Consider the following 17399-nt stretch of genomic DNA (forward strand, 5'->3'; position numbering starts at 1 on the left):
AGGAAGGTGCCATTGGTTGATGAGTCAAAGATGAATGATTGCAATGGAATGGGAAAGTAGTGTAGTGTTGTATTGAAACATCTAGTGAAAGATGTGCAAGTATCCAAATTATTAGAGGAGCATCAAGAATGTGCAAATGAGATGGCATGGGATTTGCAAGCATTGCTAGAGATAATGAAGCTGAAGAGTGTAAGAGGGAGAATTGAGTGTCACAAAAGTGTGATAGTAGAGAGCTGAGTAGAAGAGTAATGATTACAAATGGTATGATAGCTAGAATATGTGGGAAAAATCTTGAGTTTGTGAATATATTGATAAATTTGAAGGTAGGAGTGAACTGTCTCTTGCAAGATGGTTTACATTTAATTGAGAGCAGTAGTGTGAAACTGAATAGATTTTTAATGAGATATGTGTGTGTAACCAAATAAAGAAAACAAGATAGAAATGGCCTCAATGGGAGCAACAGAGTCAAAGGACATGAATGATATGATAATGAAATGAAAGGAGAAACCAGAAGAAAGCTACTGTGCTTATACACAAATGCAAGGAATATTAAGAATAAGGGTGCAGAGTTTGTGGCCTTGATACGGTTTGTCAGTCCACAAATCATTGGGGGATCCGTGAGAGGTGGTTACCAGAGGATGACATAGGAGTAGAATGTGATGGTTATAGCATATTTTGAGAAGACAGAAAAGATAAAAAGGAGGTGAGGATTGCTGATGATTTCAGCAGTTGTGTCCTTTGTGTGAGACTTGAAGAAACAGTAATAATAATAGCTTTCAGGCTATTTGGTGTAGCAGATTCTACTGTATTATATTATAATATAATAATGCTAATAGGCTACAACTTTTTGTGGGTGGGATTCACATTTAAAATAAAAAAATTTTAAAAAATGCAGTGTGGCATGACTGCTGAAAACCATATTACTGCTGCCACACAATGTTCCTACTACTTCTGCCTAAACGTGTATTTTTTCCAAGTTATTATTTTTTTTTTTATTTTTTTATTTTTTGCTTATTTACCTGTCTGATGAAAATCTAGTAAGATTTCAAATAACCATTTAGCATCGTCATAGTCTTCCTATCTGAGTTCTAGGCCACGTTCTGGAACTCTGCACCTCTTCTTGGTCGTCCCCTATTCCTTGTTCCTCTAGGATTATATGTTAAGATCTTTTTTGGTAATCTTTCTCTCTGCATTCTTGCTATATGGTCTAGCCAGTTTTTCCTATATTTAATCATTGAGTCTGTTATGGGATTGATTTTGAGATTTTTAATTATTTCACTATTTCTTTTTTTATCTAATAGGGTGAGTTTTTCTGTTTTCTTAAGGAATTTTATTTCTGCTGCCTGAATTTTCTGTATATCTTTTTCTCCGAAAGCCCAGATCTCACTTCCATATAATAGTGTAGGTTTGGCTGTTGTGTTGTAGACTCTGAGTCTTGTGTGTTTCTGTACTTAGGTTTAAAAGTTCTGTTAATTACTCAGTCATTTTTATAAAGTTTGTCATCTTAAAATCAATATCTCTCGCATTTATGTAACATAGTTTACAGCCTAGGTATTTGAAATTATTAACTTGCTCAATTATTTTATTATTTATTACTATTTTACTTCTGACAGGGTTATCTCTATAAAAAGCCATGACTTCAGTTTTCTCTGTTTACATTTCTAGGCCATATTGTTGTATAATATTATTTAAATTATAAATTGATTTCTGCAGATCATCTTCAGTCTTTCCAAAGATGATATGATCATCAGTAAAGAGTAGTGTGTCTATTTTTGTATGTTAATTGATTTGGAGCATTGTCAGCATCCAGGAATGCGTTAGCAGAGCTAATCTCAGGTGGTATGGTCATTTAAATAGAATGGGAGAGGAAAGATTAGCAAAACAAGTGTTCTCTGCCAGGTTGGCAGGAAAACGACCCAGAGGAAGACCAAGATATAGGCGGATTGATATGGTACAAAGTGCCTTAGATGATAGAAATATAAGATCTGATAATGTTGGAGTCTTCACAAGTAACAGACTGATTTGGAGGAAAATTGTAGATAGGAAGTTAGTAATGATGTAATTTTTTCATGTACTACTGTCATATCCTGTACACCCCTTGAGGATACATGGCAGGAATTTGATGATGATGAATTGATTTGGAAACCACATGTATTTACTTCTCCCCATTTTTTGATAATATTCTCCATATATATGTTGAATAATATGGGTGATAAAGGACAGCCTTGATGGACTCCTCTATTTATTGGTTTCCAAGTAGATATGATATCATTTTGACTTGTATTTCATTATTATGGTATATCTTTAAATTGGGGGTGCTTAAGGGTCAAAGCTGTATAACTGAGAGGAGACCTCCACATAGCCTTTAAAGGAATGCGGAGAACCGAATAGGGCTTCTGACCTAATGTCCAATCCTCACCTTCTCGTGGTGCACCCTGTTGGGTATCTACTTGGATACTGAATGAACGAGGATGGGCTGGCAATTTGGGATTTAGCCAACCAAATTGTATTCTTATTAGTTAAACCAAAATTAAAAATGATGGTACGACATGACAAAATTTCATGTCGGCTGGGGCATCGCCCGGTTAAACAAGACCCCCGTTGTTTTCGCCAGGGAACCAGGGCGAACAGCGAAAAGTCAGCTACTGGAACAAATATGAAAACAAACTCCAACTCAACATCACCAGAGTTAAAGATCAGTACTATCAACGTAAGAAGCCTGAATGGCAAAGAAATGGAGCTAGCTCAGGAATTAGATAAGTACCAGATCGACATAATCGGGGTGACTGAAACAAAAAAGGCAAATACTAGTGAGATCTTTCTGAGCAATAATTACAAAATGTTATATTCAGGCATTGACAATCAAGGAAAAGAAGGAGTAGCCATAGTATTCAACACAAAATACGAGGCTAATCTTCTTGAATGGCAGTCAGTCTCAAGTAGAGTAATGTGGGCAAATATGAGAATGGGGAACTGGACAATGAGACTTATTTGTGCCTATGGTCCCACAGAAGGTGCTACTAAGGTAGAAATGGAGGAATTTTTTGAGGCTTTAGAAAAAAACCCTGACACAATGAAAAATGAAAAGTTGGTCCTTGTTGGGGATCTAAATAGCAGAGTAGGAAATGATTGTGAGACAACAAAAATATTTTGGGAAAATTTGGAGAAAAGAGCAAAGCTAATAATAATGGCAAATATCTGTTGGATTTCTGCTCAACACATGGACTGGTTATTACTAACACCATGTTCCAACATAAAAATGTGCACAAATTCACATGGAGAGAAGAGGCTAGGAATAAGAAAAGTCTCATTGACTATGTTATTGTTGATAGTGATGTTTTCTCCCTGGTGCAGGACACCAGAGGGTACAGAGGATTTGAAATTGGAAGTGATCACTATCTAGTCTTGAGCAAGATAAAATTGAATTTCATATTGAGAAGAATAACATGTAAGAAAGTTTTAAAGCGAATAAAGTTGAGCAGCTCTCAGATGTGAACTGTAGACTAAAATACACAAAGATTATTGAAGAAAAAATGAAAGAGTTTGAGAACAGGAACCAAACCTTGGAGATTCAGTGGCAAACTCTGAAGAAAACATTGATTGATTCTGCCAGAGAGGCATGTGGTGAGGTTGTCTGTAAGGATAAAAAATCAGAACTCCCTGGTGGACTCCGGAAGTTAAAGAGGCAGTGAAGGAAAAGAAGAAAGCATATCAAAAGTTCCTGGCAAATAAGTCAGCTTGTGCTCTTAGAGAATATAGAGACAAATGCAAGAATGCTAAACACTGTGTAAAACTAGCTAAACAAAAGTCATGGGAGGACTTTGTCAAGAATATAGAAAATGAATATCAAGAAGGTGGCAAAATATTCTGGAGGTTGTTGAAGAAGCTTAGGAATGGAGGAAAGTGTGCTGTAAAAGGAGTTAGAGATGATAACGGTGACATGAAAAAGGGAGAAATAGATATCCTTGAAGTATGGAGTAATTACTTTGAAAAACTTCTAAATGAAACAAGCAGTGATGACAGCACAATGCTAAAAAACACTGACCAGGCATGCAGTCAGGAATACATATTCATACTTGAAGTAGAAAAAGCCATCAAAGGCTTGAAATGTGGAAAGGCAGCAGGAGTAGATGATATTCGACCAGAAATGCTGAAGTATGGTGGTATAAGAGTCTTACAGTTGCTCCACTGCATAGTTCAGAAGGCCTGGACAGAGGGACGAATTCCCGATGATTGGAGTAGAGTTCTCATAGTACCCATATATAAAAAGGTAAATAAAACTGAATGTGAGAATTACAGGGGTATTTCCCTACTGAGTGTTCCTGGCAAGAGCTATGCAAGTATACTTGAGAAACGGTTGAGAAGAATTGTGAAAGAAAAGCTTGGTGAAGAACAAGCTGGATTCAGGCCAAATAGAGGCCGTCAGGATCAGATCTTCACTTTACGACAAATAGTCGAGAAAGCATGGGAATATAACAAAGATCTGTATTTAAGTTTTGTCGATTTGGAAAAGGCATATGACAAGGTGCCAAGAGAGAAGCTATTCAATACGCTGCAGTTATATGGTGTCAACGGGGCATTATATCAAGCAATACTTTGTCTTTATTTGAGTTGTAAGTCAGCAGTTAGAATTGAAGGAAGTACAGGAAGATGGTTTAATGTTAAATCTGGTGTGAGACAAGGATGTACATTATCCCCACTGTTATTCATTATCTATATGGATCACATTATGAAGGAAAGTGGTGTTAAACATGATATCAAAATTGGAGATGTTAATGTCAGCTCTTTGCTTTATGCAGATGATGTCATACTTCTAAATAAATCAGCTACAAGTCTGCAAGATTCTCTGACTAAATTGAATAGCTGTTGTAATTGATATGGTATGAAGGTCAGCAATAAAAAGACAAAGACAATGAAAATAGGCAGAATCATTGAAAATGTCAACTGTGTTGTGAATGGAGAACCTGTGGAACAAGTAAAACATTTCAGCTATTTAGGCACGATTTTTACTGAAGATGGTAAATTAAATATAGAAATAGACAACAGAATCAGCAAAGCTGGTATGGTGGGAAGTCAACTGAATAAATTCATATGGAATAAGAGAGAAATTAGTCGGAACATTAATTAGCTGTATACAAGATAGTGTTCAAACCAGTTTTAACTTATGGATCTGAGACCTGGGTCAGAAGTAAAACACTTGACCAAAGACTAGAGACCACAGATATGAGAATCCTGAGAAAGATTATAGGCGTGAACAGATGGCATCAATGGCAATATCATATTAAAAACGAGGATATTAGGAAAGAACTTGACATTGTCAGCATCCAGGAATGCGTTAGCAGAGCTAATCTCAGGTGGTATGGTCACTTAAACAGAATGGGCGAGGAAAGATTTGCAAAACAAGTGTTCTCTGCCAGGTTGGCAGGAAAACGACCCAGAGGAAGACCAAGATGTAGGTGGATTGATACGGTACAAAGTGCCTTAGACGATAGAAATATAAGATCTGATAATGTTGTAGTCTTGACAAGTAACAGACTGATTTGGAAGAAAATTGTAGATAGGAAATTAATAATGATGTAAATTTTTCATGTAGTACTATCATATCCTGTACACCCCTTGAGGGTACATAGCAGGAATTTGATGATGATGATGATGTTTAAATAGAGTATTGTATAGTTGGTTTGGAATATGATATTCCTTTAGAGTTTCCCATAGTTTATTTCTCAGAATTTTGTCAAATTCTTTTATATAATCGATGAAAACTATGTGTGTTTCAATATTGTATTCTCTGTGTTTTTCTTTAATTATTTTTAAGATAAAAGCTGAGCCTATACATGATCTTCTGTTACGTAATCCGTTCTATTTTTCTCCCAGCTGTGATTCTATATAGGATATTAATTTGTTTGTTAACATTTTTGCATACATTTTGTATCCTGTATTGAGGAGGCTGATGCCACGATAGTTATTGATCGTTTTAATAAATTGGTATCACTAGAGATCTATCCCAGCGTTTTGGGGATTTTTCCCTCTTTGTATATTTGGTGTATAAATTTTAGACATCTCATGTTAAATTTTTTTATCTGCAAACTTAATAAGTTATGTGTTTATATTATCTTCGCCTGGTGTTATGTACCTATCCTCTATATGTGTTGTATATTCTTTGATTATATTACCGTTATATCTTTATCTACTCTTATTAGTTATGTATACCCTACTCACTCATACAAATTTTCCTTTTCTTTAAACAAGCTAAATTTAGGCTGCTCTTAAGTTTAGTCACGTGTAATTTATTTAATGATTAGAGCTTTATCCAAGTATGGGATGCTGCCATTAATCATATCCTCTGAGACAGTTCACCAGGTAATATTGACAAATTTATATTTTAACTGTGCCAGCCAATACTGAGGATACACGAGACTTATCCAAGGTGACTCTCTCAGGGTGATACACAGTACTAAATTTCCAACAATAAATAAACTAATTCCTATTCTCTTTATCTTTGCATGCAGTCGTGGCTCTAAATATCAAATTATACTCATGGGTCCCTCCCGCTAGGTTCGATGGTAATTTTTTATGAGTGGCTATTTGAATTCATATAACAAGCTGGACTCAGGCAAGTGCTATGACAAAATATAAATGCTTGGTTAACTATATCGCGTTGCTAGCAAGATCTCAGTTTCAATATTAACATTACAATAAAGAACAATTTACTTGGACCACTTCTATATATAATTTAACAAACTTCTAGCTTATGTAGCCTATCTTTTATCACTCACGTGGTCACTAGTTATATCTCATAACATATCACAATCATCTCTTATACAAATCCCTTCTAGGGAGACGCTTCTCAAACAGGGACAGGTCAATGCCAAAATACGGATAGTTCCTAAAGTTCTTTACAATATGTCCAAAGTTTATTTTTCACTTGGTTAGACTATAATAAATTTAGTTTAATCCTTTATCCAAGTGTGAGCAAACAAAGTTTGCGCCTGAAAGTATCTTCAGGACTGGGTTAAGGTGGTACAACACCAGGGCAACTCGTTGCAAAGGTGGAGCAAGCTACCAACACTCCTATCTCAGTATCTCCTATAATGCAAAACACATCTCCTTGAGGATATGTCTAATGTTATGCATTAAGGGAAGGGCCACTATCCAGACTAGTTTCGACCTTTATTGAGGTCTCTTCAGTGGGAGCCAGGCCCAAGTGGAGATACCAGGCAGAAGCATTAGCAGGTCATCTCCACCTATAGGAATTGCCAATTGGTGTGTCACCCTTTTTTAATAATTTACTCTGGATTTAGAGAAAGATGTTGAAAGTTTATTTTTCACTTGGTTAGACTATAATAAATTTAGTTTAATCCTTTATCCAAGTGTGAGCAAACAAAGTTTGCGCCTGAAAGCATCTTCAGGACTGGGTTAAGGTGGTGCAACACCAGGGCAACTCGTTGCAAAGGTGGAGCAAGCTACCAACAAACTAAATTTATTATAGTCTAACCAAGTGAAAAATAAACTTTCAACATTTTCTTTAAATCCAGAGTAAATTATTAAAAAAGGGTGGCACACCAATTGGCAATTCCTATAGGTGGAGATGACCTGCTAATGCTTCTGCCTGGTATCTCCATCTCCACTTGGGCCTGGCTCCCACTGAAGAGACCTCAATAAAGGTCGAAACTAGTCTGGGTAGTGGCCCTTCCCTTAATGCATAACATTAGACATATCCTCAAGGAGATGTGTTTTGCATTATAGGAGATACTGAGATAGGAGTGTTGGTAGCTTGCTCCACCTTTGCAACGAGTTGCCCTGGTGTTGTACCACCTTAACCCAGTCCTGAAGATACTTTCAGGTGCAAACTTTGTTTGCTCACACTTGGATAAAGGATTAAACTAAATTTATTACAATATGTCCATTACACAAAATATCCTATAGAATTCACACACAAATCTTCAACTGGAAATCAGAATATGACAATCTACATTACCATTCCTGGAATGACTTTCAGTTCTTTCTTCAGCCTTGTCTGGACATCAAGGCCCCTTTAAGGTCTACAGTTCTCCCTGGGTCACATACGATAGCTGCACGGCCAGGTTCTCACGAATTGGAAAGGCGATGTGCCGCTCAGGACTTTCACCAGTATTGCAGGCACACATCTGGATTACCGTTGCCCGATATAGCATAGCTATCCTGATCTGAGGAAATAGCTAGCCCTAACTCGCACGCCACAGCAGACGACCCATAACTTCTACAGCCAGCCTAGAATCTTCTCCGCTGGCAGAGACTGAGAGCCAACGTCCATGAGGTCAGGAAACAGGAACAAAAAGCCTTGTGTGTGGGGGGGGGGGAGGATTGGCATTTATATTGCCCACTTCCATCTCGGAGATTCGCGCACTTCGCCACGTTTACCGCGCACTCCTCCAGGTGCGTATGGCGTGTTTTCCTAGAAAGCATTCTAGCTTCCTTTTCGTATAACTTCGCTTTCCCTCCGGCCATACTTTATTCTGGACGGCTGAAGTGTGACCCTTGGACCTTAGCTTATCACCTTGCTTTCTTATAATACATGAAATGGGATACTTTAAATAAATTATTACCCTAAATAAATTTCTCTATTAGACTTCCTGCAAAACAGGTTAAGTCTCACATATTTTTCATATTAAATATTTCTTCACTTCTATCTTAGTGTTATTTATACAAATATACATGGCGTTCATTGTCAAAACACCACATTCTCTACCTACAATCAAGGTTAGTTGTTCCTGAATAAATTAATGTTTTGTCCCACTTATTTTTTTGATTATTCAGGACACAACACTGGTGACTTGCCTGTTCTTCTTTGTTTGAGGGTATTTTGTAGTTCTTCGTATGTAAACTCTCATCTATATTACTGATGTTATATTTCAGGGAAGATTCTTGTATCAAGAAGTTATCATGCCATGGCTTCTGGAAATACTCAAAGTTTCTGGTTTGATCATATTGATTTTTGTTCTTTCTTTTAAATCGTTATTCATTTGTTTGATGTGCAGTCCCGTTCTAATTTTGCTATAAAATTTTCATACGTTTCTCTATTTTTTTTTCCTACATGCTCTCTTTGCTGTTGCTCTTTTCCTTTTATAATCAGTGAGTGATTCATGTGTCTTTAAATTTAGCCATTGTTTATATGCTATCTTTTTTTTCTTCAATTATCTGCTTGATCTCTTCATCCCATTGTCTTAGACCTCTGCGTCTTAACCATTTTCTTTTTGTTCCCAAACTCTCTCTTGTAGCATTTTCTAATATATATTTGATGTTTGACCATTCTTCCTCCACTGTCCTGCTTTCCTTAATTTTGCTCGACAAATCCCTAATTCTATTCTGATACAGGCCTCTAATGTTCTCATCTACTAAGAGTTTAATTTTATATAGTTCTGTATTTCTATTTTCTTTTGATTTTTTTTTCTTTCCTCCCATCTTGGCTTCCATTTAATTTTCCCTTCCAGTAAGTAGTGGTCTGACTCTATATCTGCTCCTCTATATACTTTGGTGTCTATGATCATATTTGATAATTTCATATTAACTATTATATAGTCTATAATGCTTTTTGTATTTCTTGCCTGCCAAGTAAAGCTGTGAATATCTTTATGTTTAAAATAGGTATTCATTATTCTATAATTGTTGTATAAGGTGAATGCTCTTGATCTCTTCCCATTATTATTATATGTTGGTTCACCTGTCGGTCCTATGTTAGGTTAATGTGAGATATTACCAATTCTTGCATTTAGGTCTCCATTATTATAAATATAATCAGAAGGGTTTATTTGATCTATAATCTTTTGTAGTTCTTGATAAAAAAAAAAAAAAAAAAAAAAATCTGATTCTTCTTCTTTTTCCTCTTCTGAGGCATAAGTGCCTATTATTATCAGATATATGTATCTTTAGTCTTGTCTCTCTATGATTCTATCATTCCTGTAATGTATAATATTTCTTCTCAAAGATTTATGTATGAACATTATTATGCCTGACTTTGCCCTTTCCTCCATCTTTACTCCACTATAAAGATAGATATAATTCTTGGTTTCATCTATTCCTTTTTGTTTTTTCTTTGATTCTGTAATGGTAGCTATCATTATTTTTTTGTTTTTCCAAGGTTTGGTCTAATTCTTGTATTTTATGGTGTATACGGGGTGCTTAAGGGTCAAAGCTATATAACTGAGAGGAGACCTCCACATAGCCTTTAAAGGAATGCGGAGAACCAATCAGGGCTTCTGACCTAATGTCCAATCCTCACCTTCTCGTGGTGCATTCTGTTAGGTATCTACCTGGATACTGAATGAACGAGGATGGACTGGCAATTTGGGATTTAGCTGACCAAATTGTATTTATTACTGGCTTAAACCAAAATAAAAAATGATGGTACGACATCACAGAATTTCATGCCAGGTGGGGCATTGCCTGGTTAAACAAGGCCCCTTGTTGTTTTCGCCAGGGCAAACAGCGAAACGTCATCTACTGGAATAAATCCTAAAACCTACCCCAACTCGATATCACCAGAGTTCAAGATCGGTACTATCAACATATAAGAAGCCTGAATGGCAAAGAAATGGAGCTAGCTGAGGAACTGGATAAGTACCAGATTGACATAATAGCGGTGACTGAAACAAAAAAGGCAAAAACTAGTGAGATCTTTCTGAGCAATAAATACAAAATGTTATATTCAGGCAATGACAATCAAGGAAAAGAAGGAGTAGCCATAGTATTCAACAGTAAATACGAAGCTAATCTTCTTGAATGGCAGGCAGTCTCAAGTAGAGTGACGTGGGCAAATATGAGAATGGGGACCTGGACAATGAGACTTATTTGTGCCTATGGACCCACAGAAGGTTCTACTAAGGTAGAAGTGGAGGAATTTTTTGGGACTTTAGAGAAAGTAACTGACACAATGAAAAATGAAAAGTTGGTCCTTGTTGGGGATCTAAATAGCAGAGTAAGAAATGATTGTCAGACATACAAAAATATTTTGAGGAAATTTGGAGAAAAGAGCAAAGCTAATAATAATGCAAATACCTGCTGCATTTCTGCTCAGGAAATGGACTGGTTATTACTAATACCATGTGCACAAATTCACATGGAGAGAAGAGGTAAGCAATAAGAAAAGTCACATTGACTATGTTTTGTTGATAGTGATGTTTTCTCCCTGGTACAGGACACCAGAGTGTACAGAGGATTTGAAATTGGAAGTGATCACCATTTAGTCTTGAGCATGATAAAATTGAATTTCATATTGAAAAGAACATGAAATTCAATTTTCATATTCTTTTCAATCTTTAGTTAGTGTTAGAAACAGTGCATTGGAATAAGGATCAGTGAATACACATTCTTTATCATAACAAACATTTATTAACTAGGATACATTAATACAGTTTTTTAAATGAATTGGTTTTTCAGAAAATTAAAATTTAAAGTGCATAAAAGTTGAGCAGCTCCCAGATGTGAACTGTAGACTAAAATACACAAATATGATGGAAGGAAAAATGAAAAAGTTTGAGAACAGGAACCAAACCTTGGAAATTCAGTGGCAAGCCCTGAAGAAAACACTGATTGATTCAGCCAGAGACATATGTGAAGTGAAGGATTGAAAAATCAGAACTCCATGGTGGACACAGAAAGTTAAAGAGCAGTGAAAGAAAAGAAGAAAGCATATCAAAAGTTTCTGGCAAATAAGTCAGCTTGTGCTCTTAGAGAATAACATACACAAATGTAAGAAAGCTAAACACTGTGTAATACTAGCTAAACAAAAGTCATGGGAGGACTTTGGTATAGAAAATAAATATCAAGAAGTTGGCAAGATATTCTGAGGTTGTTGAAGAAGCTGAGAAATGGAGGAAAGAGTGCTGTAAAAGGAATTAGAGATGATAAAGGTGACATGAAATTAGGAGAAAAAGATATCTTTGAAGTATTACTTTGAAAAATTGCTAAATTAAACAAGCAGTGATGTCAGCAAAGTGGTAAAAAAACACTGACCAGGCATGCAGTCAGGAATACATATCCATACTTGAAGTAGAAAAAGCCAGTAGATAAAGCGAGTGTTCCTGGTAAGATATATGCATGTGTAAAATTGTCCTTTAGGTCCCTTTGCATATATTATGCTATTGCTTTTACTTATTCTTCCTTTGACTTTAATTTCTCTATATATCTTTACTTTCTCTTTATTTTACGTTATACTTTGTTTACTTGCTTTACTACTCTATACTCTATTCTTACTTTACTCTTTTACCTTTGGAACCTTGGAAAATTTATTTAATGTTTCGACTGCACCACCAAGATTCCCCCTTTTAGGCATTAAATATAATTAAGATCATGTGCAGTATCTCTCTAAATCTATCTCAGGCTTTACTGACAGTCATGGCTACTCTTATTTTACTTTGCACACAGGTTCGCCTTTTTTTTTTTTTAGAATTTTAGAAACAGTGCATTGGAATAAGGATCAGTGAATACACATTCTTTAGTATAACAAACATTTATTAACTAGGATACATTAATGCAGTTTCTTAAATGAAATGGTTCTTCAGAAAATTAAAAGCTAAGAATTATAGTCTCATGCAATATACACACATTAAAATACACAGCAATACTATCATATACCAATCTATAATCTCAATCATTCTGCTGCTAAGAATTATAATCTCATACATTGTACATACCTAATAAACATGCAGCAATACTATCATATTTCAATCTATAATCTCGTTCACTCTGCTGTTAAGAATTATAATCTCATACATTGTACATACATAATAAACATGCAGCAATACTATCATATAAGAATCGGTGGTCTAATCCAAAACTTATTCTTTCAAGCAATATATGCATATATTTCAATCAGCAAGTTTCTCATATCTAAATTATCTCAACTATTCTTTAGCTTCTTAGTCCGGGACAAATTATCACAATTTAACTTTTATATATGTCCGGCCGAATATATATGTACTTCAAGTTTGTGCTCGCAGTTCTTCTCTTGACACATATATCCGAATTGGCTCTTTCATCTCTTATCTGGTTCCACTGACTTGTTTTCCATCCTGGGCCTCAGCATTCGTGCAGGCTTTCCTTTCTTTAGCTATGCCAGGTCGTGGAAGATTTTCTGGGATTGGATCATGTTTTACCGATACTGCTTTTTCATCCTGGGCTTCAACATTTGTGCGGGCTTCTTTCCTTTAGCGCCATCGCATCTTGAAGAATTCCTGAGCATGATGCATGTTACGGTTCGACTTCTTAGACAATTCACTACTTCTCTTCGGACGTCCGACAAACTCACGATGCTAGATTCCGGGACACTACAAGAGGAGACTGTGTTTCTGCATATCTGCTCCTGCATACCGCCATACTGACATACTACCGTCGCCTACTACATACTGTTGCCTTTGGATACCACGATGAAAAGAGAGCCTTGTATACCCCTGGCTCCTTTCTTATACTTCCTCTTTTGGTCCCTGGATTAAGGTTTGAGAACCCCTAACATTCCTGCACAAAGGGGGATATGATCTTCAGAGTTGTTGATTACTTCTGTTTTCCCCAAAACACACAAAAACAGTCTTATTCACTACACACGGGAGATCTTATGTTGTTCGCTGCCTGCTGGTGCACTGTCCTTGAGACATGCATTAGGTTAAGCTTCGAACAATTGAAGGCACTTTGCGTTTTACATACAAAGCTTCTAGCTCTTTCTTTGAATTTGGAACCACTTAAAATTGACAGGCCACTTTCTAAGGCATTGCCCTTGAAATGCACAGCTTACCAACCCCTACTGTTTCAATACATACTTGTATTGCTTTTCAAATCACAAAAAATATTATAATTACAGTTAATATAAACCTTATATACAAAATTCCACAATCAGTGTTAAATTGAAATATCCTTCTATATACAGTGTTTGTGACATCTATAAAAATCGATGCAAAGTTAAGAAAAAAAATTCCTACTGCATCGAATTTTACACAAGTATACTTGAGAAACGGTCAAGAAGGATTGTGAAAGACAAGCTTGGTGAAGAACAAGCTGGATTCAGGCCATATAGAGGTTGTCAGGATCAGATTTTCACATTACGGCAGATAGTTGAGAAATCATGGGAATATAACAAAGATCTGTATTTAAGTTTTGTTGATCTGGAAAAGGCATATGACAAGGTGCTAAGAGAGAAGCTATTCAAAATGCTACAGTTATATGGTGTCAATGGGACATTATATCAAGCAATACTTGTCTTTATTTAGTTGTAAGTCAGCAGTTAGAATTGAAGGAAGTACAGGAAGATGGTTTAATGTTAAATCTGGTGTGAGACAAGGATGTACATTATCCACTCTGTTATTCATTATCTATATGGATCATATTATGAAGGAAAGTGGTATTAAATCTGATATCAAAATTGGAGATGTTAATCTCAGCTCTTTGCTTTATGCGAATGATGTTGTACTTCTAAATAAATCAGCTACAAGTCTGCAAGATTCCCTATCTAAATTGAATAACTGTTATAGTAGGTATGGTATGAAGGTCAACATTAAAAAGACAAAGACAATGAAAATAGGCAGAAACATTGAAAATATGAACTGTATTGTGAATGGAGAACCTATAAAACAAGTAAAACATTTCAGCTACTTAGGCACGATTTTTAGTGAAGATGGTAAATTAAATATGGAAATAGACAACAGAATCAACAAAACTGGTATGGTAGGCAGTCAACTTAATAAATTTATATGGAATAAGAGAGAAATTAGCCAAAACACTAAATTAGCTGTGTACAAGACAGTATTCAAGCCAGATTTAACTTATGGATCTGAGAGCTGGGTCAGAAGTAAAACACTTGACCAAAGTCTAGAGACTGCAGATATGAGAGTCCTGAGAAAGATTAGGGGCATGAACAGATGGAATCAAAGCAATATCATATTAAAAACGAGGATATTAGGAAAGAACTTGCCTCTGTCAGCATCCAGGAATGTGTTAGCAGAGCTTATCTCAGGTGTTATTGGTCACTTAAATAGAATGGGAGAGGAAAGATTAGCAAAACAAGTGTTCTCTGCCAGGTTGGCACGAAAATTAATTATAAAAAAAGCTCTGTTAACATCCACCTTGGAGAACATAAAAACTACATTTGCTACCATTATTATGACAAGTCTGGACTGGTAGACCACACTTTGGACACCCCTTCATGCAGGATTAGGTGGAAGAAATTGAATATGCTTTATAAAAGTTGTTACAGGTCAGAAAGATTATTTTTAGAGTTAGCTATAGCTACGACACATTCTCCCAACCTAAACAAGTATGGTTGCATTAATTTATCAAAAATTTGGGAGGCTGTTATCTAAAGATCAACTCCTACGTAACTATAATACTTTTTTTTTTTTTTTTTTACAATATTAGATGGTGCCAAATTAGGACTTTTGTCTGCTATAGTTTGAATTGTTTCACTTACTCATTGCTGTATGTTAACTCTAACCTGTAATGTTCTCTGAAGATTCTGGTTTGAAAATCAGCGAAATAATATAAGCCAGTTAATAAACATCTTCTCTTCAAGGATTAGGCATTTGCCCATTCTGGCTTCACTGGTCTTTTCATCTTGCTGCTGGTCTCTTTCCCCCCTCCCCCCCTTTGGTGTCTATCCACCTTTTTGATAGCCTATATCTTTCCATCCTAAATAGATATTCTTTCCATTTCTCTCTATATTCCTTGATCTTTTCATTAACATTATCAATATCTAGTTCTTTTCTAATATCTTATGTGGTCCAGTTTTGTGCATCCTTTAATTGCTCTTAAATTAACTTGAAAACTTTAACCTAAATTAATAAACATCGTTTTTATAATTAGTTGCTTTGGTGTTGTAATACTGTTAACTGATAATAATGATGTTTATGCAAAGCAGGTACTTCTATACTAGTCTATATAGAGTTGAATATTTAGAAATTTAAAACATCTTTTAGTTATTTATTTTATTATTTTTGTTTCTTTATCCAGTGATTCATAACTTTCTCTTTCAGCGCAGAGGGGGACTGCTGGAACAAGAAGTGGTAGTCGTGGAAGTAGTTACAGGAGCCAGTAAGGATTTGTCATTACTAGGCACCGATGGGGGGATAAACAGGAAAAAATTTCAGCTTTTCAGACTTGGCAGTGGCAGCAGACTTGTGGACATTTATTTTCAAATAAGAAATAGTCTTTCTGCAGTTCTATAAAGCCTGAATGTGACTTTTCCAAAGCATCCCTTGTCCCACAAGCTGTGGAGGACAAAGTAGACAGTGTGCTTCCAAGATTTGCATGATTGTAATAATTATGAACAAAAAAACAACAAAAAAGCAGGACAGGGGGGGTTAAAGATTTCAAGAAACCATATTGGATTCATCGAGTGTGAATGCATTATAATTTGCAACAAGGAATGAGTGAGAGTAGTAGTTGGGACCAGAAGTGGTGTTGGGATCAGTTCATATTACAACTAAAAGCAGTTATATAAAATTGTCCTTCACTTTTTTTTTAAAAGACTTGAATATTAAAAGACTAGATATAGTTAGTTGCTTAGCTTGTGGGACAAAATTGGGCTTCTTGTTTTATTTGATTTTACTAGGGCATTCTCTGTACACAGCCTTAGATGTCGGTGCATACAAAAAAGCAATTTTCTATGGCAACAACCACAATATTTCTCTTGTTAATGTGTCTGCATAAGAATGAGGAATCCACTTGCAGCTTAAAGTCAAACCTACTTCATGTTGCCTACCTCCCCAAAGAAGTTGAGAAGTCATTAATTTTAATAATGTCAGTGTTAATTACAGTGCTAAAGAGTTGCTAGTATGAAGAACACCAAGGATAATAATCATCTCCCGACTTTGATGTTTCAGAGGTTTCACTATAAGTGCAGGTTTAAGAAAGTGTTACAATTCAGTATTTTTTTTGCTTAATTTTGTAGTAATACTTGTAAAATACTGCTCAAGTCTTTCATCAATTAGTTCCAGAATTTTTCTTGAGCTGATTCCTGACTTTTGGCTGCAACAATATTAAAGTGTTCTTATGGAGCATGTATTACTATCTTGACTGGTGTTTTGTTTTTATTATGAAGTATTGAAGATAATTATGATTATTATTGTTACAGCTCTTTAAAAAACAGTCATTAAGAATTTGTCACATTGTACAAATCTGAAATGTAAATTTTATTACCGTTCATACCAAAAATGCAAGTTAACTATTAAGTTCCACTTCCAGCTTTGGCTTTTTTTTGAGAAAGCATTGTTGAGCCATTGATTATAGCAATGTAAAAATAATTTTTTATTTATTTTTTTTTTTAAAGAGTGCTTGAAAGAAAAGTTGGAGGAAAATACATGGTTAAAAAAAAAAAAAAAGTATAAAAATAATGGGAATTTTTATAGTTGTATTTGAATAGCTCACACGAGTGAGCA

The 17399-nt window shown here is 35.5% G+C and overlaps 1 protein-coding gene across 4 annotated transcripts in view; it reads left to right on the forward strand.

Annotated features, from left to right (window-relative positions):
• Positions 1 to 17037, forward strand: part of LOC150106169 (caprin-1-like) — a 261133-nt gene extending 244096 nt beyond the window's left edge. For 3 of the 4 annotated variants that reach the window (XM_090394515.1, XM_090394518.1, XM_090394516.1), the window contains exon 11: positions 15996 to 17037. In XM_090394515.1, coding sequence (XP_090250641.1) covers positions 15996 to 16057 — 62 coding nt within the window. In that variant the 3' untranslated portion in view covers positions 16058 to 17037. The remainder of the gene's footprint in view (positions 1 to 15995) is intronic. The other variant, XM_090394517.1, reaches the window with a different exon arrangement.
• Positions 17038 to 17399: the final 362 nt, after the last annotated feature.

The sequence above is a fragment of the Typopeltis vanoorti genome, chromosome 6 (genome assembly GCF_054136105.1).
Source record: "Typopeltis vanoorti isolate ZY-2024b chromosome 6, IOZ_Tvanoo_1.0, whole genome shotgun sequence".
In the NCBI taxonomy this organism is placed as follows: Eukaryota; Metazoa; Arthropoda; class Arachnida; order Uropygi; family Thelyphonidae; genus Typopeltis; species Typopeltis vanoorti.